Below are 25,403 nucleotides of genomic sequence, written 5' to 3'. Positions count from 1 at the left end.
AAACGTAGCAACACGAAGTAGTGATGAACAGATTGAACCAATAGATACAGACTATACAACCAAAGTAATTACAAAATATGTTCATAAACAAGATGTTAGACAATTTTAAAATATAATATTAATTACTGCATTTAAAAACTATACTTACTGTACAAATACTTTATAAAATATTGATGAATAGATTGAACCAACAGAGATAGACCTTACAACCAATGTAATTATAAAATGTGTTTATGAACAAGATTTATGATAAAATTTGAACACATTTTTATTATTAAAAATATACTTACTATAAAAATTCTTTATGAACATAAATCACGCTATAAGGAACATGAAAACTCCGCGCAACACAAACAAGGTGTCGTCAACATCATACGTTCACAAATATATTTGAATGTTTAGATATCATTATCTCGCCTGTTATTGTGACTATTCAATTTTATCAAGCTTGTTGTCGGCGCCATGCATCACGACCTCACGAGTGATGCTCTATTGTTTATACGTGTCCGCGTAAGAGAACCGCCTTTATTTCACCGCTTGTAACTAATTGTTCGATTCAGAACATTGTTTGCTTTGGGTTTTATATCACGCTTAATACCAGGGCTGGGATGAACGTAGAATGTTTAAGATTTAGTAAATATTTGTCAGTGTAATCTGATCAAGATCGCGATTAGAGACTTAAGTTATATTTATGGTTTTTATATGTTGTTTGTTTAATGCATAGTTTTGTAATTACGAAATTCATTTAATAAGATGTATGAATAAATTTCGAAATGATTGTATTTCAAACAAATTCTCTTTATATATATTTATTTTCTGAAACTACAGACTAAATATTTTACAATCAAAAATAATACTGATCCATTTTATTTGAATCCTGATGTGAAATTTTTGTTACACCTAGAGAAATGCAACGTATGATATATATAGTAAATAATTACTTTACTCAGCATGCGGATAAACATTTCATCGCTCATCACAAAAAAAGAAACAGAAATTTACCAAACAGTTCCAGACTACGAGAATTGATGCTTAAATAAAATTAATAGAAATTAAAGATAAGATGGCGAAAGACACGGACATAATTCAAAATTAAAAAAGACAACAAGAATCACGCGTCAAAATAATGTTATAATGATTACAAAATTATCTACCTGTATGTACTAAAGTAACTTCTTATCAATGTGTAGCAGAGTCGATATTATTTGTACATCTTAATTCTTTTTATCCTTTATTTGTGTAGTAAAGAGTATTTATATTGTATTTTTACTTCTTCATAAGTATATCGTTAATCAATAATAACCATATCATAACAAATATCCCATTTAAGCTTCTTAGGCTATGAGTATCAATTTATTACATTGACAATTGTTGAAAGTTGCAGTTATAAAATTTTTCCAAGATTGAACAATTTTAAGTTCTTCGAAAATCAGTTCTCCGAACAAGTTATTGTATATATTTCCAGGTTCTCGTATACAAATGAATTCGCTTATTTAAACTCTATCAAAATATCATATACAATACACACATACATACATACATTTACGTAAATAATTTTAAGTGTCACAAACAATCATTACAAATTTATTTTAGAATTAAAACAATCAAAACGTTTGAGTCATGTGGTAATCTTATATCACGTGCATTTTTACCTGCATAATACACATATCATTATGTTTATCACATAATGTATCACGTGCGTGTTTCACGGTAGGTCCGACAGGTGTGAAATATCGAAATTGTTACTTAGTTGAGCAGTTACTGAAGTAAGCTTATTACACTATTATATAGCCACGAAATATAGATACTAAAAGTGAAACAAAGGTTCACAAACCGCAAACAGATATAGATTAAATTCGACAAATGCGTACGGCGTTTTATAGACGTACGTAGGTATCATGTTAAATAAAAAGCTTTTTAACAAAAACGCTGAAATTGCAAAATGATCTGAAGCGACTTAAGACGGAACGTTTCAAGACTGAGCAATTTCTATGAAGTAGTGTCTTGGTCAACGTTCAATCAGCAACTGTCCTGTAAGCACACCGACCACTCACCACCCAGACTGCACAGTGCCACCTGGAGTATTTCGTTTCAATGAATAAAATGTAGATGACGCCTTACCATCGCCGTATTAATAATTGATACGATAAGTTCAAAGTTATAATGTAGTTAAAGATACATCAATGTAATCGTTACGGCTATCTTTAGTCATCCTTGTTACTAGATATTTAAAGTTACTAGTCACTAAAAAAATAATATCGTTATTTTGGACAAGATTGAGAACCGTAACAAAGATATAATCCAGAATGACATTATCATAATAATTAAATGAATAATCCTACATTTAGAACAAATGAACAATAAAATATCTTATATTATGTTAAGACGACAGCCCTGTCGCTTGGAATTTTGCACAAATGCTATTATTTATCAGGACTATATAAACTCGATTCACTTTCTAGCTTTCAATCAAATCGAACATCATCAACGATATAGTTTCATACTTCAAAGTAATCTATTCAACAAAAAAATGGCAGCTGGCAACATCTACGTATTCGCTTTCCTTACAGCGCTGGTAAGATACAATTGTTAACTTTTTTTATCTGGAAAGCATCCTCTTCTCGTGGGTAGATGGTAAGAGTCTTATTACCCGGTTCTCTATGGGTTAGTCGAAATTCATATGGTAGATTTTTATCTGACACCGAAATTTTCCTTCCTTTGAAGACGCAACCGCATACAATTGATAGATTAACATTAATATAATTATAGTAATGAAAAAAGACAAATTAAGTAATCTAATCTTGGTTTTCATTTACAGGTAGCTGTAAACTTAATTTTTGCTGAAGAGAGTGCTTTAGAACAGGGATCAGAGTTCTTTGACCAGGTAGATGTTGGTGCTGAAGCTGAACGTGAAGCAAGATCTGCCAACGAAGAGGGAGGCAGACCTCAAGAGAGAACGTTCTTCAACCTATTTCCTATAACGACCAGCTGCAACTACACCTCACAGGTATGGGATTGTTTTATTCATGACATACGATTTTTTGCTTTGTTGTTTTGTCCGTATTAATTACGCATACTTTTGAAATTGGAAAATATTTTCAAAATATTACGTAGTGATATGGTAAAATATTAAAAGTTATTTGGGGATGTCGTACGTATGGATTGAGAAAACCGTCTATATCTTAAACACATCCTTAATAATATTTATTTAAAAAAGAATCTAATCAACTATGCAGAACGAATAATAATGCACACGCTTTATAAGACGTTCTGCGTAGTGATATCTGATGGGACAGCTAATCGACTCTACGAGAGAAAGCTCGGGCACAGGACGGCTTATACATTTAGCTATAAGGGAGAATAATACTGTTAGCTGCCTTAATTTGGAACGGCTATCGAGTATTTCTCGACAGAGAAATCCAATAACGCCGATTCTGAAATTATCTACAATAGTAACGAAGCAATCACAACAAATATAAACTCAGGTTGTGCATAATGCGATTCTAATATTTATCGCAAAGAAAAATATATTTTTCATTTACTAATCCAAATTATTTTCTTAAATTAACTAAACCTTTTTTTGCTTTGTTGTTTTGTCCGTATTAATTACGCATACTTTTGAAATTGGAATATATTTTCAAAAAATTACGGAGAAAATGTGGTAAAATATTAAAAGTTATTTGGGGATGTCGTACGTATGGATTGAAAAAATCATCTATATTTTAAACACATCCATAATAATATTTATTTTAAAAAAGAATCGAATCAACTATGCAGAACGAATAATAATGCACACGCTTTATAAGACGTTCTGCGTAGTGATATCTGATGGGACAGCTAATCGACTCTACGAGAGAAAGCTCGGGCACAGGACGGCTTATACATTTAGCTATAAGGGAGAATAATACTGTTAGCTGCCTTAATTTTGAACGGCCATCGAGTATTTCTCGACAGAGAAATCCAATAACGCCGATTCTGAAATTATCTACAATAGTAACGAAGCAATCACAACAAATATAAACTCAGGTTGTGCATAATGCGATTCTAATATTTATCGCAAAGAAAAATATATTTTTCATTTACTAATCCAAATTATTTTCTTAAATTAACTAAACCTGATTTGAATTCTTCGGATAAGAAGTTCGTGTTCTATGTCCTGGATATTATTCTGAAATTAGCTGTGCCCGCGACCTAGAACGTATATATATACGTAGTATTATATCAGTTATCTGGCAGTGAAAATCCTGTCAAAATCAGTCTAGCCGTTCCAGAGATTAACCGGAACAAACAGACAGACAGACAGACAAAAAATTGTAAAAAATGTTATTTCGATATATGTACCGTGTATACTCATACATATACATTGAATACAAAAGGGCTCGTTTAATAGTACAAATACAGACACTCCAATTTTATTATAGATTGTCTACATAAAATGTGATATTCCAGGCCGGATCCACTTGCGCCAGCTGTACCCAGGCACTCCGCTGCCTTGCTAGCGGTGTAGGCATTGTACGTAACTGCCGTGGACTTCTTCCTTACTGTAACGCTGGACGATGCTCATTCATCCCCGGCTCCGCTTGCTCCTCCGGTTAAAAGAATCATACAAACATATCGTTAAACTGGTAAGAATATTTTCTTAATATATAATAAATACATATTTTAAAAAAATCAATTTATACCAGAAACTTTCGAGTTACTTAAATAATTATAGTATTATTATCATAGTAAAATTTCATTTTTAAATTCATTCAAATAACTATAGTTTATTAAGCATCGCATTTATATATACATATGTAAAACAAAGATATGAAATTCATATTATATACATAGAAAACAGCTAAATAGCATATTAATACTTAGCTATCTCTTATAAATATAAGAGATAGCTAAGTATTAATATGGTGTTAAAGAAATGCTAAAATACAGCGTGATAATCAAATTTCAAAAGTTTAAGTTGCTTGGTTGGGGTTTTGTATAGTAATATAACGCTGTAATATTATTAATTATATGAATAAAATATGTTTCATATAAAAACAGATGTTTTAAAACTGAAAAAAAGAGCATCTTAATCATACAATAATTAAAAAAAATAATAATATAGAATTGTGCATTTGTTTCAGATGACTACTGCGCCACGAAAATATAAAATAATTTGAAATGTAATCAAAATTATAAAATTATTTGAAATAAATATTTAGTAGCGTCCGCATTTGTTTTTTATTGTTGCGTACCTTTTTCTTTAACAACTTCTCAATTCAATCTTACACAATAAAATAATGACTTATAATGTATATAAATAAAACAAGTATATAATGACTGTATTCATTTATTTACAATAAATAGGACTCTAGTTGATTAAATAGTTACCTACAATCTTAAAAATACATCAATAATATCTAAAAAGACAATGGAAAGAAGACTACAGTACAACATTTTTCAAAATTTATTATCTTTATGTGGTCACCGAAAATTGCTTGCTTATTGTCCGAGATAAGAAGTAAATATATTTATTAATAATGACATTAAAGCTCAAAGCTTAGAACGTGACATGAAAATTCACAAAATAATAAAACAGCTTATTTGTCAAACACAGCTACTCGTAATTCTAGTCAGGAAAGAGACCATACTTCGATATGTTAAACATTGAATGTAGGAATTATCACAACTCGTAATATACAAGGGAATTCAATATTGTTTAAAACATTTATTGTAAGAATTTAAACATTTATCTAATTTTTTTTAGTTTGACTAATATTCATTAAATTTGTATCTATAATATTCAATTTAGACACGTAATTTGCGATTGGCAATGTAACCTTAAAATTTATCTAGAATTAAAGTCGTTAGTATGCATCTGTTAGTCACGATCGAGCCAATGTCGTCATCTTAAGTATATCCGTAGTTGCCATAACCGCTAGCCTACCATTGATAAATTTAAATACAATTTAATGACTAAATTTATTGTCAGAATTTCAATAAACATGATCCCACAGTTATAACACATGTAATTATGTATCTGTTATCAGTGCTATGCCATAGTTGTCTGTGGATTAAGTCGAAGCCTAAATACCAAGAAAAAAAGATAGTTAAATTATACAACACATTTCAATTTTATTATGGTTTAGCTTCGACCAAGCCGAGTAATTTCCTATCACTCAGCTTACAATGGCATAGCTACTGGTTCTTACGACGACTTGGTAGACTGCTGTTTCGGTAATTCTTCCTAAGAAGAATATTATCGACGGCTGGAAGCACCAAATACCGCTTTCCTGAAGAGTGATAAGGGACTTTTAATGACCTGAAGTAATAAAACTTAGGATTATCTTTGCTCTGCCAGCGGTTCTTGGCAAATGTATCAGGATTTTTCAGAGATAAAGGAGACTGGGGAAGCGGCATGTTCGGTAGATCGTTGTTCAGCGGTCGGTGGAGGTACCGGCCGGTCGGGTGCGAGTTAGCAAGTACTGGCGGCGACGGTAGGTCGGAGTCGTCTGAATCGAAGGATGTGCTAGCTTCGTCATCAGAGAAATATTCCCTGAGAAAAAAATACAATAGTTTTAGACTCAGGTACAGCTGATTTGCATAAATTTAGTTTTATTAAATCCAAGAAAAATATTAATTTTATAAAATTATGCAATTAATTAATGGACAGTACCTAATCCCGAAATTCTCGTCAGGGGAATGCTTCCTGAAAACATATTATGCTTATTAGTAAGAAAATAATGTACTAAAAAACACTAAACACAGACATTAATTTCACACAATTTTAATCATTAACCTATTTAACACCGACTAACACAAAGAAGTGGAATGTTGTTAAGATATGTTTTTAAGTTATTTGAAAAATTGTAACAATATTTAATTAACATGCTGCATAGTGCCAAAAGTTTTCAAATATTTTTTCTTCCATTTTTATTAAATATACAAATAAGACACCGATACTAAACATTTATAACGTGACACCTCTAAAACACTTAACATGCCTCTAATTGTTGCTTAGCCTCAGAAACTCTTTGAAAAGCCTTAAAGCACACCCTAATCTACACATACTATAACAGTAACTGCAACTAAAGTCGTATTTTAAACACCTGTATAATTCCTGACTAGGCAATAACATTCTAGCTCTTCCAGACCTACTGTATCGTCCACCAGAAAATCTAAATGAGGGCAATAAACCTAACCGGGCCAATGACCCAATATGACGTTTTTCAAAATTTTCACGCGCTATATCCTCATCATCTGTAACAGATGTAAATTCTGCATAACAAAGTTTTAACCTTGATTAATAACCCAAATTAACCTGTAACTCACCTACAGATCGTTTATCTTCATTTTCATTATCGTAATCTTCTGGAATATCAATGTCATTACGGTCGAGCACGTCAGGAAGAGAATATATGGATCGTCTGATTCTAGGATTACCAGCAGTGTCGATATAAATTGGTCTAAAGAGGCCATGTGCTGGCAGCCCCATTGAACCTCTTTTAAGATTCCAATTATCGTCGTATTCCATTTTTGAAACAAAACCTGGTGGAAATCCGACATCGCTTCGTTTGAAGACTTGGGAAAGCGGTGGCAGCATGTCCGGGTTCATTGATTGTTGGAAATCGTACATTTCGTTGATGTCAAACGGACCATCCAGTTCTGACAGTGGTGGTACGGGATTTTGATAGAATGGATAATAATATTCATCACCAACAATTTCGTCTTTTTTGTGAATCAATCCATTACGGGCTAAAGCTTGAATATTACGTTTATCATTTGGCTGGTTATATTGTCCTCTTCCGAAACGATAGCCATCTCTTGCCAAAGACTGTATGTTTCTTTTCATAGCAGAATAGCTGCGGAGTCGCGCGATGGAAGCCAAATTCCTTTTATCATGAGAAACGTCTTCATCTTGTTCTTGCTTATCTGTTTCGTCGTAGGGTGACCTAAAGGTCGGAAGCTGACCGTTTTTTGCCAGTGTTGAGATACTTCTTTTGTACCCTGAAGCTGCACTCCTCAGATATCCGTCTCTAGCCAAGGCTGCTACATTTCTTCGTGGAAAAGTCGGCCATGTGTTTGAAGAAGTATCAGTAGGTAATCCTATAACCTATATTATGCAAAATGAAGATTAATGAATATACGTCATATAAATAATGTCATAGTCTAAATTGCAATCAACCTCACCTCATTGATATACATAGAATACGCCAATATAAGTGTCGTTAAACTTATAATCCCGCCTCTATGTCTTCTGAAACCCAAACGTGTATGAACCTTCATCTAAAAACAAACATTTCTCAGTTTTATAAAAATGAAGAATTATCAAGCGTCTGTTTTCTTTAATTTAATTAAAAATAAAATGCTATTGATGTTTTGTTAATACCTGTTATTATACGAATTGAAATTGAAATACAGTTTCAAAGATTATTTTACAAAAATACGGAAGTTTTCGATCGTTAAAAATGTACAACGAACATAGAATAAATATCTCAGATCTTAGAAAATCTTTCATAAAAAATGTGCGGAACTAAAACCTGTATCTGTATTTCATTTGTGTAAATAATGTGATGTATATATAATAAGAGAAGCGAAGTTATTGTTGTCTTAAATTTACTGTTAACGAAACTTTGACCCAGATTTTATAATCGCCAACTTATGTACCCTAAGCAATATCAAGTTACTGTGGGGGTAATACAAACATAAACGAAAATATTTTATCTAAACATATAACCGCTTTTTACTAAATGCATATGTTACATTTAGTAAAAAGCGGTTACAGGGTATATATATATAAATGCAACATTTTTTTCAATTTATGTTTCTCTGTCTATCTGTTTGTTCCGGTCTATCTCTGGAACGACTGGTCCGATTTTGACGGTACTTTCATTGACAGATAGCTCGTGAAATAAGGAGTAACTCAGGCTACAAAAATAACTTATTTATAAAATTCAAGCACGCACAAAGTCGCGGGCACAGATAATCGTGAAATAAAAATGACCTAAATGGGAAATTAATTTTATCACGAAACTAGATTTAAACACGAGACAATACAACCGATATCTGCAAAGGACATAAAAAAATCTCGGCACTCCGAAGATACAAACATGACAGATTCAATTACGCGAGAATTACGTTAGTGTTCTCAACTTCAACGTACACCTATTTCCACTCTCTCGCCGATACATTGACATTCAAGGTATAATGGAAATTTTATTACATTTTAGATGCTGCCTCGTGTAAATGTCGTACAGTTATAAAACGTATATTCATTTTTAATGAATTCATACTACATGTAACTGTTCCCGTTTTGCGGCGTAATTCAGTTATTATAATTCTATGATAAATTTCATGTTGTCAAGTGCGACTGTTGCAACGCAAAATCCAAATAATTAATAAATTTAATTAGATTCCGTTTAATTTTATCACTTCTTTTTTGTTAGATATATTAACATTGTTATCATGTTGTGGTTTTTAATGTGAAAGTATTTTTGTTTTTCTTTTCAGGATTCAAACAAAAAAATAAGGCTGATGGATAAAAAAGTTTTCGTAAAGAATTATTTTACAAAAAGAGTCCTCAAAAACTATACTGTTTGCTTAGATATTTACAAACGAACCATATTTCTAATTATATATTTAAAAGTATTTATTATTAATTACTTTATTCGGAGTATTTATTATTAAGTACGATTTGCTTCGTACGGTTTCAAGTGTTTCATAAATGTTTTGTAGCTATAAAATATTCTAAAAATTCGCAACATTTTTACATTTTCATTTATTTTTTGTGGCATCTTGATAATTATAAGAACTTATGTCTAACTTATTACTTGAATATTATTAGTTCTACGTGATTTGATAGTTTATTTTACTTGATCCATGAAAATATTGCTATTTCTTATATGTTATACCTATATTTATATAAATTATAAGCTAAGCATAGTAAAAAATAGTTATAATATATACAACATTACTTTCCGCGTTAGATTTGTAGTTAACTAGAAGGCATTGCTTTTTATACATATATCCCATTAAAAAAAATAACGTTTTTAATATTTTGCACTCTATTAAATAAAAATATACGATATAACATATAAAGCTCAATTCGAAGAAGCAAATTACTGATTGTATCTCAATATCTGTTTTAATAACATTAAAGTAATTTAATAAATCTATCAGACAAACCACAATAACCACACGTCGGCACGAGACGTCTAATAAGTTTAACTACAAATCGTATTAAGTACCAAAACAACAAATTTGAATTTGATTTTTGAAATCAATAATTGGTGGAAACGCTTTTTGTAGATAACACTAATTTATTTTAAATTATTGGTGCTAACTGACATTATTTAAAAGGTTTTAAGAAGTCTCATAATAATAATAAGAAAACTTTCTAATGAGCTTAATTCAGTACAGTACAAGTATGAAAATTGTTCTTTGATTATAAAATACGAGAGGTCCATTAAAAAATTATTTCTAAATATTATCGCACTGTTAATTACATGACTATTCATGTGAAATGGGACAAAGTTTATATCTTGAGACTTAGATAATTACATTTGTGCGAACGTGACTATTTTAAACTTTTTTTTTTATTTTAAAGAAATTAAAATGAGTTAAATTTAATTCCAACAGGTTTTTTTTATTACCGTAATGACAAATCAGTCAGTCAGTTAAAATTTCACTAGTTCTGCTATTTCTTCCTATTTATTTCATTAATTTATAGATTTTTTTAAACTTTTGCGATTCGAGTTGCATTATATATATTTTTTTTATCATAATCAACTAATTTCAATAATCATTTGATATTTAGCTAACAGTCAAGTAAATTTTAACTTATACTTAATTAAAAAATATACTTACTTTCGCCGTCGCGTTGGCAGCAATATATCACACACTGTGAAACTTTTGAATATATACTCAGGAGTTCTTTTAACTTTATGATCTTGGCGGGAATGATGTGTATTTCAGGGAGTTAGAGCTTTTTATACCGTGATTTACTTTATATGCGCATGCGCGTAGGATAGGCTACTTTTGGAAGAGGATATTTACGAAAATATAGGTCTTATTAGTATGTATATAAGATCGAGGGATTTTCATGTGTATTTCAGTCTAGGTGTACTTAGGGGAGGAGTTTTCGAGGTACTTACACACTGCAGAATATGCACTTTAATTGATGGGCACTTAGTTTGCTTGGATTCATTTAAATTGAGTGCAGGTGGGTATTGCCTTATATAATTATCTTTATAAATGATCGAAGGTCTTACTGGAGGTCGGTATTGCGAAATGCGTTCTCATACATATTGATTAGGCCTTACATTTACTTGAATTCGTGTCCCTAAGGGTATCAGTTTAAAAATTGTTTACTTCAATTACAAATAAATTATACCTATTTATTACGACCCTTCTTTCCACCTATGTATATAATTAATTTATGGAGGTCACTGAACGTTTTTTAAGTTGTTCAGAACAATAATTGGTACTTGTAGGTACTCGTACCTACGTGACGAAACGATAAACATAATATTATTATATTAACGAGAATAAAATAAAGTTTTAAAGTTTATAATGCAGTTTACCTTCATAGCAAAGCTTATTCAAGTACAAGAATTATATGGCTTTTATTTTTATTTCATTTAATAAAGAGTGTTTCTAAGTCAAGTAATTATAACTGATGTATATAAAATTAAAATAATATAAGAGCATCATTATTGGTTAAAGACCTCCCCTCATTTTGAGAAGGTTTGAAGGTTATTGCACAACGCTTCTCCATTACCAGTATCCTCGTGATTTTAATATAACTTAACCTTCGAGCACCAAGGTAATTAATATAAACTACATGAAATCTCAGTGGCGTTTGGCTAGGCTTACATCCTCAATTTTTGGTTAAAATTCACATAGTTAAATTCATTTATTATTATATAACTTAACGTAACATTTATTTTATGTTCATCTGTAATCAATATTGTCAATTGTTGTTTTTAAATGTCTCGAAGAATGCCTTTATCGTTATAAAAAAAAAAAAAAAACATTAAATTGATTATTGAGATACGATAACGAAACAACTCTAATGAATAAAAGTTTGACACTCCATTATAGTGCATAAAGTTTCCTTTGTTACCTGAATACAAGATATCTGAGAGACGGGCAAAACAAAAAACTTCTCTACTTCGTTATACTTCAAGAAGTATCAACTACAGTATAATTTAATAATTAATATTCTTATGAAATGGTAGCAAAGTGTGGTTAGAAGGAATAAGCTATCAGTAACTGCTTTCCTTTTGAGATCTTAGCTAACTTTAGTATATTATTTAGAATATTTTAGGTACATACCTATTATGATTTTGAGAAGCTAAGACGTTCTATTAAATCTTTTACTAATAAGTATATGACATGTATGTAAGTATCATACTATTCTATGACGTGTATATTAGTTCAGTACTTCTTTCGTTATGTTTTTTTTAAATTTACTCTTATTTTTTTTTATCTATCAGATTATGAACTCTATATATTATCTGAGTAAATCTCTCTCTATTGTAAAATAATTCTAAGATTTTGCTGTTTCACTAAAAAGACTATGTACCTAGTAGGTACCAGCATCAGGGACCCTATATACTTGACCCTTGCCAGTGCCCTTAATTATTAAAAAAAAAGAGTAAAAATAGTCGTCACTACTTCTTTTACTTTCTGTAGGTGTCAATATTCATATTTTATGTTATAAAATTGAGTAGCTACTTCAAAGGGTGCAATATATGATATGCAATTTGTAGACGCGTCACATAACTTCACTGATTTGACGCGTAGGGACCAGTTAGTTTCGTCTTACTTGAATGATTTACACATTTCTACACTAATTTTAAATTTAAAATATGTATGCAACATCTCGTAACTTATCATGGATTATGTAACTATTTATTTTTTATTAAAAAATATATTTAATCGATGGTTCCTTCGGATTGTTTTAAATAAAGTAAAAATATTCTCGGCACAATGACAATATATTTTTTATCATTTGAATATAGTTGAGTAGGTACATATACAAGAATTGATTTATTTGAGTGTTTCTATATGTCTTTAATTTTATTTTATTGTTTTGTTTAATAAACAACATCTGTGTCTGTGAATCTGAAAGTTAAAAATATTTTATATCTCTCAAATAATAACAAAAAGCCATCATTATTCAATGTTAAGATGATTCTTCATATACGTAATTATCGTAAAATTTATTAGTTTCCACGCTGGATATACAAAAATTAATTGATGAATTATTTTTACTTAATATGTAATTTGATTAATGATTTGCTTTTTCGTAAGAGCCTACTTAAATAGAACCTATATATGTGTGTTTTATCTGATATATGAATTGGATATAAGCACGCATAATACGCATAAAAATGTTTTCAGTACAATTTTTCATGTTGCTTATATGTCGGCATATTCAGACATATTACGCGAATTTCTGAATACATTAAAATACCATTAATTGTTCCGATAATTTTCTACAATTTTGCAAATTTAAACCTATTCGTTAATTTAAAAACATATCATGTTATAAATACCAAATCATTTCAAATATTTGATACAGTTTTTTTATAATATCGATAAAACCAATTTAAATCAAAACACGGATGACTAACTTATTTGATGAAATAAATGTGAAGTTCAGTGGTAGAACACACTGCAGAACTGGCATATTATATGTATTTAAAAAAAAAACTTTCGGTTTTAAATTGTTTTATTTAGTAAATCCACAACCATAAAAATTATAAAATATCATATTTACATATTTCATTTTGTAAACACACACTTACTTAAATTGGACGGAATAGAAAACTATCTCAAATCGAGTGAAAATCATTTTAATTAAAATAATAAAATAATGTTGATCAAAATTTCATTAGGTATATAAAAATATCATTCTTAAATATCCATTTGCTTACAAACTAGTTTCAAAATGGCCAAATTTTAAATCACTTAATTTACTTTCCACGAGGTCTAAATCATTTAATCTCTCCAATGTATTCACATCTGATGGTTGCGTCAAATTCGATGTACAAGCAGTTTCGTCTTGCTTACCGGCACTATTATTAATACTTATATTCCAAATGCGTTTAAATGTCGACTCATTATTAACAGCTAGTTTCAAAACGTTATTTCGAGATTCATTACAATTTCTTAACGATTTTTCTAGTAAAACCGTTGAATTAAATGGCCGCCTTCTATTAGTGGACATGTTCGTTAGATCGTTAATTTGATTCAGGACATCTGTAATTGAATATAAACTTTATTTAAAACAAAAACAGTGAAAATTTTACTGATACACTACTAAATATAGATCTAATAAGTATTAGAGGGTACAAAAAATCTTAAATGTTTCTTTTTGGAAAATATTAATGTTTTTGTGTTTTTAACCTGTGTTTTTGATCAAAAATTATTTATAACTATTATGTACCTGTAATCTGTAAACTTGTATTGTCATCCATAAAACTATCTTTTTCTGACATAAAACTCGGCTCTGACTGCACTTTGCCTTCAAGTATAATTTCTTTATCAAATGGCACCGCACATAGTTTACTTAAAACAGCCTTCCTTAAAGATGCCCTGGGTTTGAATGGTGAATACAGTATAGACATCTCACGATTTTTCATCTTAATCTCTGATAAATTGCATAATTCATCAAATTGTATTGAAAAACTTAAGTCCTTCGAGTTTCTTGATTTCAAATGCTTGGTTAGAACTGCTAAAGGGAACTTGCCAGTTGATGATCTTATATTACTTCGAGCGAACATACTCCTGGTTATGTTTGTTTGCTTTTTAGGTGAATTTATATAAGTGTTACCATTTATAAAATTTATTGTTTGCGTGACATTCTTATTTTCAATTGGATCCTCATAGAATTCATCATCATTTTCTTTTGGATTTAATAAATTTGTTATTCTTTTAACCAATGTGTACAAAAGTTTCAATCGTTTTATAAGCTGGTCTATAGATACAGCATTATTTTTTGGAATTGCCTTGTTTATGTCATATATGTGGTCATCTGCTGAGCTTAGTAGATTGCTTACCACTTTACACTCCATTTGAACTGGAATTTTATCAAAATTATAATATCACGAGCAGAGATGGCCCAGTGGTTAGAACGCGTGCATCTTAACCGATGTTTGCGGGTTCAAACCCAGGCAAGCACCACTGATTCATGTGCTTAATTTGTTTTTATAATTCATCTCGTGCTCAGCGGTGAAGGAAAACATCGTGAGGAAATCTGCATGTGACAAATTTCATAGAAATTCTGCCACATGTTTATTCCACCAACCCCCATTGGAACAGCGTGATGGAATATGTTCCAAACCTTCTCGTTAAAGGGAGAGGAGGCCTTTAGCCCAGCTGTGGGAATTTACAGGCTGTTGTTTGTTTTGTTTGTTATAATATCACTTAATGATAAATTGAAAACAAACTAATCTAAAATTTGTTAGCTGAAGCACCACACATTGTGTATAAAAAGCTAAGTCAATCATTTTTAATTGAGTGTCATCAAAATATAAAAATATAAATTCCTTAAATACAGACATTGTAGACACATTAGTCTGTTGTGTTTTTACAACTCTCGTAGGAACTTTATACATAAATTATACATTATACATTATTTGTCTCACTCACCCTTGTTCAAATCCATTAAAAGACCTGATAGTTGTTCTTGACAGGTCAATGCGTCCGGTTCAAATTTTTCATAAACATTAAAAAAATCATAAACAATTGAACCAATGTTTATAACTGCGCAAGTTTTACTGTTATTGTTGCTACCTCCCTTTGTAATTTCTAGTAATTTTTGATGCATCATTTGTCTCGCTTTCTGTAAATTCATTAATAATTTTATTGTATGTATATTAACTTATTCCACTAATAAATTTATTTTTAACCAAACATATGAATTTCAATTCACGGCATTTTAATAAAAGATTCACTAGTATCTTAATATTATTCCATATCAGAAGGTTTTTACACATTTTCGTGTAATCGATTTTTGTTTTAGATAGAACCAATACTTATGAATTGATTAGCCTGTAAAAAACATTAGGAAAAAATAGTAAAGTAAAGAAGTATGTGTAAAATAAAAGTAATGTTAGCAACTATTAATGGTATAAAAAATAACGAAAATATAAGTTACTAAAACACTTTTTTTCCAACTTTTCATAAACTAGGGCCTCTATAAAGGTTCAAATTCAGGTTGTGGATCTAGTAATTACTAGCATATAATAACACATGACATAACAGCTAAAGATTTCAAATAGATTCTAATTTTAAAAATATGTTTTTTTTTAATATCTCATTCTATTTATGTTAAATGCCTTAGTAGTACTTACATCAGCAAAAGCCGCAGGATCCACTATTAAAAACACACTATCCCTGATCTGCATTACTTCCTGATTCCAAATATTAACCAGTATTGATGAGTGATGACTGCACGGAGACAGCATAACAGCCGGTACTAGATGTGGGTCCAATGCTTCTAAGCTTGCTAACCCACTACGTAGACATAATATTCCTGAAAATAATATATATTTTTTAGTCCATAAATATATATATATTATAGTTGTTATTTTTATATAGTTTTTAGTTTGTGTATTTGACAAAATTGAAGGGTAATGATACCCTTCAATTTTGTCTACATGGTATAGTAGTTAGCTATGAGTGCCTTTTTTTAACCAAGCTCTGTACTATTTATAAAATAAGCATAATATGTATATGATGTCTGTGGTTTTGATGTGAAAATATATGATTATTGTATTTTTTGTGACCATTGAACTAGGTTGTCCATGCTATTTAATTTTTTCTAAATTGGTTCAGCACTTTAAGTATGGAGTGGTAACAGACATACTTATTTCACATCAATTATATTATTATAGACATAATATAAAAGAAACCAATTAAATTTTAGATCTCTTTTTAGACCAATTATTGTCAATACAAGTTATATATACAATATAGGTACATCCTTTTAAAAGATAAAAATATAAATTTGGTAAAAACATACTTTTTTGATCTGAAGAACAAGACATTGCAAATGATCCAATCTGCAGCAATCTTTCATTATGCAAATCAAATTCCTTTATGAAACTACATTTTTCATCGACATCTTCACCATCGCCCTGGCAAGAACACTCTCCTCTAGGACTTTTTTCAAAGTGACACTTTAACATATCTGCCTGTGTCATACTTTGACTAAAACAATGAACTACTAGTGCTAATAAAGCCGTGTTCGTATTTGTTTCTAAGGAATACAAGACATCTTTTAGAACATCTATTAGTAAATTAACATTTGAAGGCATTATTGGTAATTTCAGGTTAAATATTGTAGGTTGTACATCTTCTAGATTTCCATCAATCAATTCACTTAACAGTGATTTTGTTTCCCTCAGCACCTGAAAACACCAAATTTATACATGAATGAAATGTTTTAACTTTGTTTTTATTACAATTAGTAAGGCTTTGCTTGCCTTATTCAGTGTTTATAGCATTGGAAATCAGCATTACCTACCAAAATACCATTTTTGATTGCCATAATAGGCAAGGCAATAACAGTAGCAGGCCTGTTGTTGCCAATGTTGAGCTCTGAGATTAAAGTCACAAAAGTTATGTTTACAAATAATTGTATGCATTCATTATTAAATAAAATTTTCTCAGAAATATTAAATATTCAAATCATTTAATCTTAAGATATATACATCATTATTCGTTAAGAAGAAATACAAACTTACCACTTGACAACGAGCTTTAACAATATGTTGATCATCAGGTAAACAATATTTACATAGAGTCATAGATGATAGCAACAATTCATCAATAGAAGTATGTAATCCTCGAATGCATTCCAATAACTAAAAGCAAGTAAATGCAAAGTATAATAAAACATATATTCTAGTAATATTTACAGCTCCAAGTATGTCCAAAACTAAGAAAAGAAACTAATTGACAAATCAGTTAGATGACTTTACTTATACAAACAGATGAAAATAAAGATATTCTTGTCTTAATAGTAATAATTACTTCAAAGTTTAAACGTCTTAGGATATTTTTTTTGAAAATGTAGTTCTGAACTTGGGTAAAACATCACTATAGAGTACAGAAATACCTTCTATTATTAATGAACTTAGCAAGTATTTAACATAATTACTTCCTGTTTCCATCCTGTGTGTAATTCTTCATTTTTTTTAAAACTATCTTGATAAATGACACCAGACAATTTATTGAGAACTTCAAATGTTTGATCAATCCAGTTGACAAAATACATAGTTGGAATGAGGATAGAATTATTGAATGAATCCACTTCATCCACTAATGTTTCCTCGAGAAGTTGCTCAATTGACAATAATTTCTGATAGCACCATGACAATCTTTCACATATACATCGACGACTTTCCTAAAATTACATGATAATGATTGATATAGGTCTAGCAACAAAATTTAAACCAATTAAAAAATTTTGTGCTATTGTAATATAGAAAAAAAATTTATGTTACGCATACTAATATTGCATTTTATTTTGAAATTACACCTAAACTAAGGATGACTTTACTACATGTTGAGTTTTAACAACAAAGCAAACTAAAATCGAATACTACCTGTAAATAAACACCATTGTTATATTCCGATTTAATTATTTCCAACATTGATAAATAACATTTTCTTATTTGGTCCGAACACAAAGTGTAAATATTACGTATTGCTACATAATTTTCATCCGTAAAGCCTTCTTTAAGATTGTTATGTAAATTATCACTTATTCTTTGTAACAACGGGTAGATATTCGAAAATAATATATCCTGAAAATTGTATATTGCATTATTCCATAAAAGGTAATGTCTTAAATAAAAATTAAGTTAAATTATAGGTTGATATTATGTATATATAATAATTATTAATAGCAGAACTGACCACTATAAATTTTATACTATTGCGAGAATCTTTAGGAAATTCTGCAAAATTTAAAACAATCTCAGTAGGATAATTTGTTTCCATAGCGAACTTATGGTATAAGAAATTAAAATATTAAATTAACCCAAAATAATACAAAACATTTAAATATAACGCTTTTTATTGTAACTGTCACATGTCAATCTTTAATCAAACTGGGCAGTGGGTACAGAACACATTAAATTGTATAATATATTGCCTCCAGTACACGTTGGGCTAGCTAATCCATTAGAGTACGTGCCGCTCAGTTAAATATTATCGGTTTTATTCACTATATTGAATTATAATAATGTACAAAGTTACATCAATATAACTCAATACTAACTCTAATATATATTAGATAATATTATAAACATAAAAGGAACTCTGTACGTCTGTCTGTCTCTTTCACGACCAAAACGCTGAACCGAATTTCAATAAATTTAATATGATGCAAGCTTGCACTCAATATATAGGATATAAGCTACTTTTTTGCTTAACGCATAACAACCAACACCCTAAATCGCGAGCGAAGCCGCAGGCGACTACTAGTAAAAAAACAAAAGCATACAATTTAATTTACTAGAGTACAGCTATCGCATTTATATAGGCATGTATAGATTCACATCCAGCAAAGTTCTATTTCACTTTTAATAAAGAGGATATATGTATTTTTTTCATTTTAGATAAATTATTACACCTATTTTTACATTTATTGTTCCCTTAAGCCCCTTACACAATGAAAAAATAAGAGATAAGAAACAACGAATAAGGAATAGCACAGCAACCAAAACACAATAGGCGATAGGCTACAATATTTAACCAATCACTGCGGTTGAATACATGCTACTAGCTACGTGCTGTTGTTAGTTTTACGACACTTCATTTAAAAAATGCCCTACGATTGGTTGTTAATAATAAATAAGAAACAAATTCCCACCGTGACGGAAATTTTATTCTTATTTATTATTCCTTATATTTAAATTATGAATTGATTAACGGTGCTGCCATCGCTGGATTCCGATATTCTTTATTTCTTGTTCCTTATTTCTTATTCCTTATCTCTTATTTTTTTCACTGTGTAATGAAAAAAATAAAGGTATAAATTGGCTTTACATTGCAATATAGAATTACAATACATTACAACAATCATATGAGACTGTGCTGATCCTACGTGTACTGTAAACTTAAAACTAGCCTTAAAATTGCACCGTATTGACAGTTAATGTCATATGTTTTTAGATATTAACCTCCTCCAATTAATTCAGTTTACTGAAAAGTATAAAACAAAATTGATTAATGACTCAAATTAAAATTCATTGGGGAAAATAAGTCTTTTACAAAGCGTTGGTTAATTATTTTCTTTATTACTTTGGTTTCAGGGTTTTACTTTAAATAATATGTCAAAAGAAAATTTATTTTATCTGTTCCTTAATTCTAATTTGCATTGAGGCTTTTCACTTTTGATAGATTTATAAAACTCTGACTCTTTAATTGTAAGAAATAAACAGAGAAAATTTAGCAAGTACATAAAAATGAGTGAATTAGTTTGGGGAATTAAAAACGGCGACATAGACCAAGTTAAAGACATCGTGGAGAAAAGTGTAAGATATCGCAAAAAAAGTAATAACAAAAAAATATGATTCGTCATTAACATAATTTCAAAGATAAAAACCACTAAAAATATAGTATTGTAGAGCATTCTCAATTACAACATTTTGCAAACGGAGTGCTTTTTGCTCAAAACGCATTAAAAAATAAGCGTAGCTTTTTAAGGATTATTTATTTATCTAACAGTTCTTAACATTTTTAGAAAATTGACGTGAATGCCTTAATCGACGGTAGGGTTCCCTTACATTATGCGGCAGATTATGGTCAAACAGCTGTTGTGAACTACTTATTGGATAAAGGAGCTGACCCCAATGTGAGTTTACCACATATTACTCACTGTAGTTGCTTTAGAATGATTTGGCTTTAATGTGTACTGTAAGGCAAGCTATTTGACATTTAAATTAAGATTTAAATATTGTTATTAATCAATTTCTTCATGATACTATAAATTGTTTTAAATATTGTTCAATCTGTTTCAATAGCATAAAACCAAAAAGTCCTATTGATATTAGCTTAATATTGTCAACATCACTTTATTAATAGAATAGTAATGTGTATATATTTATTTAATGGCCAGCTTAAAGTTAGGTTCTCATAAACATTTTTGCTTGAATTTGCTAAAAAAAAAACAAATCCAAGCATTCTTGAGTAATTTCTACCAGGCCTATGTAAACTATATATAATTTATCAATACAATTATATTAAGAAGAGAATATCAATTTTTCAGATCCATATAGAAAAATGTGTAAAATATTTTGGTTTCAGATGGTAGATAAACATGGAATATCTGTGATACTCGCAGCTATCTGGGAAGGACATACTGAATGTGTAAAAATATTATTAAAACATGTAAATATACCATCCAATCCATATATTTCTAAACTAAATTTGTATAAAGTGATAAAATTGATATGATAATAATCATAATTTCCAGTTTGAATTAAATATTGAAGTATCACCAACTAAATGAATACTATGTTATTTATAAAAATCATGAAATTGATTAAATAATTAATTATTTGTTTATCAGGGTGCATCCAAAAATGGAAAAACACCAGATGGTACGCCTTACATTGATGCTGCAGAAAAAGAAGAGATCAAGGATCTGCTAACATAGAATATACCTTATCATTAAATACTTTAAGTTTAAATTCGCTCACATTCTAGTTTTTTAAAGCTACAAAGAAATTATTTGAATGAATCAAAATTTAATCACCATGAAATATTTACATGCATTTATTTATATTGCAATTATTTTTGTATGCTCAATGTGGAAAAATAGCATTAGTATTGTGACTGCGTCCATTAGAAGTATTTTTTTTATTACTAACATATGTGTAAAAGTCATGTAAACTAACAAAATGCACATAAGATATTGAAATGTATTGATATTAAATTGTATATTCCATTTCATTACAATTTTATAAAACTTAAAAAAAAATTGTAAAATGTTATATTTTACACTTTATTGTTTATAAAGATTTTTTAGACTTATGGAATGAAATATCAAAAGATTTTTTTTTTCACTTAATGATCATTTTTATTTTCGTACTTGTTAAAGTTTTTAATGAAATGGATTATACATGCATGTAGCATTTCATACTTTTAAAGGCCTATATTCTATATCTAGCAAATAAATTATTTTACATTACAGAGGTAGGCAACATTTAAAAAGTAATATTATTGCTAAAATAAAAAATATAATATATAATATTTTAGTTTTATTTTCAACATTCCTTTAGTTATTCTTACTAAAACAATGTAAGTGGCATTTGATGGCATTACTATATTTTATCAGGACAATGATAAAAACATTAAGATAAAATATCTTATTTATCTTATTCATTACAAAATAATAAATATCTTAAATAAAGATAACTACAAAACAAGAACTTCTTTTTTTTGAAGTCGGATAAAACAATAGGATGATGAGTAGGTACCGATGCCCTTGCAGTTAAAATTCATCTTTACCAGTGGCATATTTTTTGTATTTATTTTTTGCAGATGGACAGTAGCATGCATTTGTTTGTGCATCTAAATATGATTTACAGCCAAGTGTCAAGGTTCCCGTAAACAGAAGTTTAGCTGCACCCTTACAACCTGCAATGAAAATTGTATTAACATGAATGATCATTTTGATTGTCGATAAACTAATTTAAAGAGTTTTGTTATTTAAGGCGAATACAAGTTTACTTTTTCCACTATATACTACTTTATACACTCTAGTTACTAAATAATAAGAGACAGTATTCGCTAATATTTAACTCAATATTAATAATTGGTATTAAGATTTTCTTTTAATGGAATCAGTAAATATTTATGTATTTTAGAATTAAATTATTCAGACATACTAAATCAATATTAGAAAATTTAGAAATGCATACCTTTGGTAATTGCATTCCCAGCAACATTAACATTTTTATATGTATCACAGTAATTATACAGGCACTTCTTAAACTCTAAATCACAAACTTCTTTTCCACTATTACAAGTGTCATAACATATGTCGTGTGCATCACAACATTTCGTCATCTGTTCCAATGGTAAATAATCCGATGATATCTCGAAGCCGAGCGAACCACAGCCATCAGATTTCGGAACATGGTTTTTATTTCGAACAGGTTTTTGTCCTGAAAAAGGGAAATCGGTTAAATTGGAATCGTATTTCGTTATTTTATCTATCATCAATTTGAATTAATCATGATGTTAGAACCTTCGGGGCAAGAAAAAATGCAGTCCTCTTCAACGGCAGCGTCGAAGACTTCATGTAAAGACTTAAACTTTTCAGCAACAGTTATAACATTCTTAAATACGTCGCCAAAGACAGACTCAGCCGACAAAACTGCGTCCTTTAAGTTTCGTAACATACTCGAACCAATACCAGTGTAAGCATAAGCCGCAAAGGTCAAAACATAAATAAATATTTTCTTATATGGGATCTCCATTTTTGAAATCAAAATAAATAATGAAAACTTGTATCATCTCTGAGTGGACTCAAACTACTGACTGCTGGTCGACTGACGTGGTTACTGACTAATGGAGTTGAAAAATAGCATGTCTTACAATATTGTTATTTATATCCTATAATGCGAAGACTCAAAACCTCTAATCTATTACAGATTATTGTATGGATCTGAAAATTTCAGCTTGGATAATTGTCAAATACATGTCATTCGACATTGACATTTGTCAGTGTCACGGTTTCAAAGAACTGTATTTTGAATATTGACCAATGTCGTAACTCATTGAATACCTTATCAGATAGTATGATAAAAAAGTTAAGTAATATCTGCTAACCCTTAAATATTTTTTTTAAGAAAAATAACTAAAATCGCACAAATAAATAATTGAATAATAAAAATTGATTTAGCAAGAATCTATATACAGGGTTATTGGTAACTCGACGTATATCCGTTAGGAGGTGATAGGGGTGACTATTTGCAATAATTTTAACCCTCATATGCTTTACTTTAGTTTTATTATGGGTTTCATTCATCCAAATATTAATAATCAGTGTGAAAGTTTATGTGTTTTTATCATCATTCATCTTCATATTTATTCTCTTTTTAACTGCAAAGTTTAGTAAACAAAAAAAGTTTTAGTAGGTCTTTGAGTAACATAAATATAAAATAAATACTTTTCATCTAATTATTAATACATTTATGACTCAATTATTTTTATTGTAAAAGTTAATTATTTATTATAATTAAATAAGTGAAAAATGTTTAATCAACAGAATGCATACTCGGAACAAGATTATCAGTAACGTGAAAAAACACACGCAGGTCCCATCATTACTATTTGTAAAAACATATCAGTACATTTTGACACGTCATCTTTGTCATCATTATCATTTCAAGGATCTCCACAACAGCTATCCAGCTTGCTGTAACCCTCAGATCGTCAGTATTCAGTTCAGTGGCGTAGCTAGGTGAGGAAAGGCCCCGGTGCATAGAAAACGAATCGGGCCCCCACCCCCTCTTTCCCAACCCTTTTTTACTAAAAAATACTTTTTAAAATTATAGATACCAAATAAGAAATAATTTGCACAGGGTCGTGATTTTCTAGCTTCAGAAGCTGAAGGTTTAGTTAGGAGGGCCCCCTGAACTCAGGGGCCCTGGTGCACTGCACCACCTGGCCCTACGATTGCTACGCCACTGATTCAGTTCAGTCAGTCAGTTTCAGTAGTCGCCACTGTAGTGCTAGTTAGGCGTACTTATTACGACCGTATTAGTACCAATTAAAATTTACTTGTATATTTTTTTGTTCTCTTTTGTATATTTTTGTTGGTTACACTCACGTAAATGATACAGGTCCATTCAAGTTTCCTAACTTGAAATATCAAGTTAAATTTTCAATTATTTCGAAGTTTGCTGCCTCTAAAAATTAATAAACAAACTCCCTTTAATTCTACACTCTTCTGCATTAAATTATTATTTGTTACATTCATTAGTATTTGTTGATAAAATATCTTTCGCATTCACAAGGTACATACGTAAGACATACAGTGCCTACTTTTTATATAACTGAGAATACTTGTGTGAACCGGATATTTAGTTTCTTGAAAATCACACACTAAGTCTTGAAATTAATTAATGAAAATATTATTAAAAAAAGTAAGCAATGAAGCATTATAAGTATGAGAACAAAATATTTAGGTTTCATAGAAAGGAAAGACAGTAAAAAATTTCATCATCATCATCATCATCATCATCAACAGCCTATTTTTGTCCACTGCTGGACATAGGCCTCTCCCAGTGCACGCCACTGTGGTCTTTCTCCGGCTACTCGCATCCAGCTCTTGCCTGCCGCCTTGCGTATATCGTCACTCCACCGTGCCTGAGGACGTCCTACACTAC

At 29.9% G+C, this 25,403-nt stretch overlaps 5 protein-coding genes across 5 annotated transcripts; 2 read left to right on the top strand and 3 right to left on the bottom strand.

The window, feature by feature from the left end:
* Positions 1 to 2,414: 2,414 nt before the first annotated feature.
* LOC124536977 lies at positions 2,415 to 5,183 on the top strand. Its single transcript, XM_047113667.1, has 4 exons — positions 2,415 to 2,575; positions 2,819 to 3,007; positions 4,450 to 4,625; positions 5,124 to 5,183. Exons 1-3 carry the CDS (start codon positions 2,531 to 2,533, stop codon positions 4,594 to 4,596), a joined length of 381 nt encoding a protein of 126 aa, XP_046969623.1. The 5' UTR covers positions 2,415 to 2,530; the 3' UTR covers positions 4,597 to 4,625; positions 5,124 to 5,183.
* A 161-nt stretch (positions 5,184 to 5,344) lies between these two features.
* Positions 5,345 to 10,951, bottom strand: LOC124536756 (neuropeptide-like precursor 1). Its single transcript, XM_047113342.1, has 6 exons — positions 10,846 to 10,951; positions 8,170 to 8,265; positions 7,312 to 8,092; positions 7,089 to 7,239; positions 6,656 to 6,688; positions 5,345 to 6,535 (listed from the first exon to the last, which is right to left on the bottom strand). Exons 2-6 carry the CDS (start codon positions 8,263 to 8,265, stop codon positions 6,178 to 6,180), a joined length of 1,419 nt encoding a protein of 472 aa, XP_046969298.1. The 5' UTR covers positions 10,846 to 10,951; the 3' UTR covers positions 5,345 to 6,177.
* Positions 10,952 to 13,762: 2,811 nt separating this feature from the next.
* LOC124536755 (serendipity locus protein alpha) lies at positions 13,763 to 19,090 on the bottom strand. The gene is made up of 9 exons (XM_047113341.1): positions 18,916 to 19,090; positions 18,603 to 18,803; positions 18,155 to 18,400; positions 17,739 to 17,858; positions 17,015 to 17,402; positions 16,344 to 16,525; positions 15,640 to 15,832; positions 14,435 to 15,067; positions 13,763 to 14,247 (listed from the first exon to the last, which is right to left on the bottom strand). Exons 1-9 carry the CDS (start codon positions 18,997 to 18,999, stop codon positions 13,919 to 13,921), a joined length of 2,376 nt encoding a protein of 791 aa, XP_046969297.1. The 5' UTR covers positions 19,000 to 19,090; the 3' UTR covers positions 13,763 to 13,918.
* Positions 19,091 to 20,355: 1,265 nt separating this feature from the next.
* Positions 20,356 to 22,016, top strand: LOC124536758 (myotrophin-like). The gene is made up of 4 exons (XM_047113344.1): positions 20,356 to 20,537; positions 20,747 to 20,857; positions 21,310 to 21,393; positions 21,575 to 22,016. Exons 1-4 carry the CDS (start codon positions 20,469 to 20,471, stop codon positions 21,659 to 21,661), a joined length of 351 nt encoding a protein of 116 aa, XP_046969300.1. The 5' UTR covers positions 20,356 to 20,468; the 3' UTR covers positions 21,662 to 22,016.
* A 232-nt stretch (positions 22,017 to 22,248) lies between these two features.
* On the bottom strand, positions 22,249 to 23,719 carry LOC124536757 (group XIIA secretory phospholipase A2). The gene is made up of 3 exons (XM_047113343.1): positions 23,258 to 23,719; positions 22,929 to 23,174; positions 22,249 to 22,644 (listed from the first exon to the last, which is right to left on the bottom strand). The coding sequence occupies exons 1-3, from the start codon at positions 23,487 to 23,489 to the stop codon at positions 22,499 to 22,501; spliced, it is 624 nt and encodes a 207-aa protein (XP_046969299.1). The 5' UTR covers positions 23,490 to 23,719; the 3' UTR covers positions 22,249 to 22,498.
* Positions 23,720 to 25,403: the final 1,684 nt, after the last annotated feature.

This window comes from Vanessa cardui, chromosome 17 (assembly GCF_905220365.1).
Source record: "Vanessa cardui chromosome 17, ilVanCard2.1, whole genome shotgun sequence".
NCBI lineage: Eukaryota > Metazoa > Arthropoda > Insecta > Lepidoptera > Nymphalidae > Vanessa > Vanessa cardui.
Note: the sequence above shows the minus strand (reverse complement) of the source record. Positions and strands in the feature narration are given on the sequence as shown.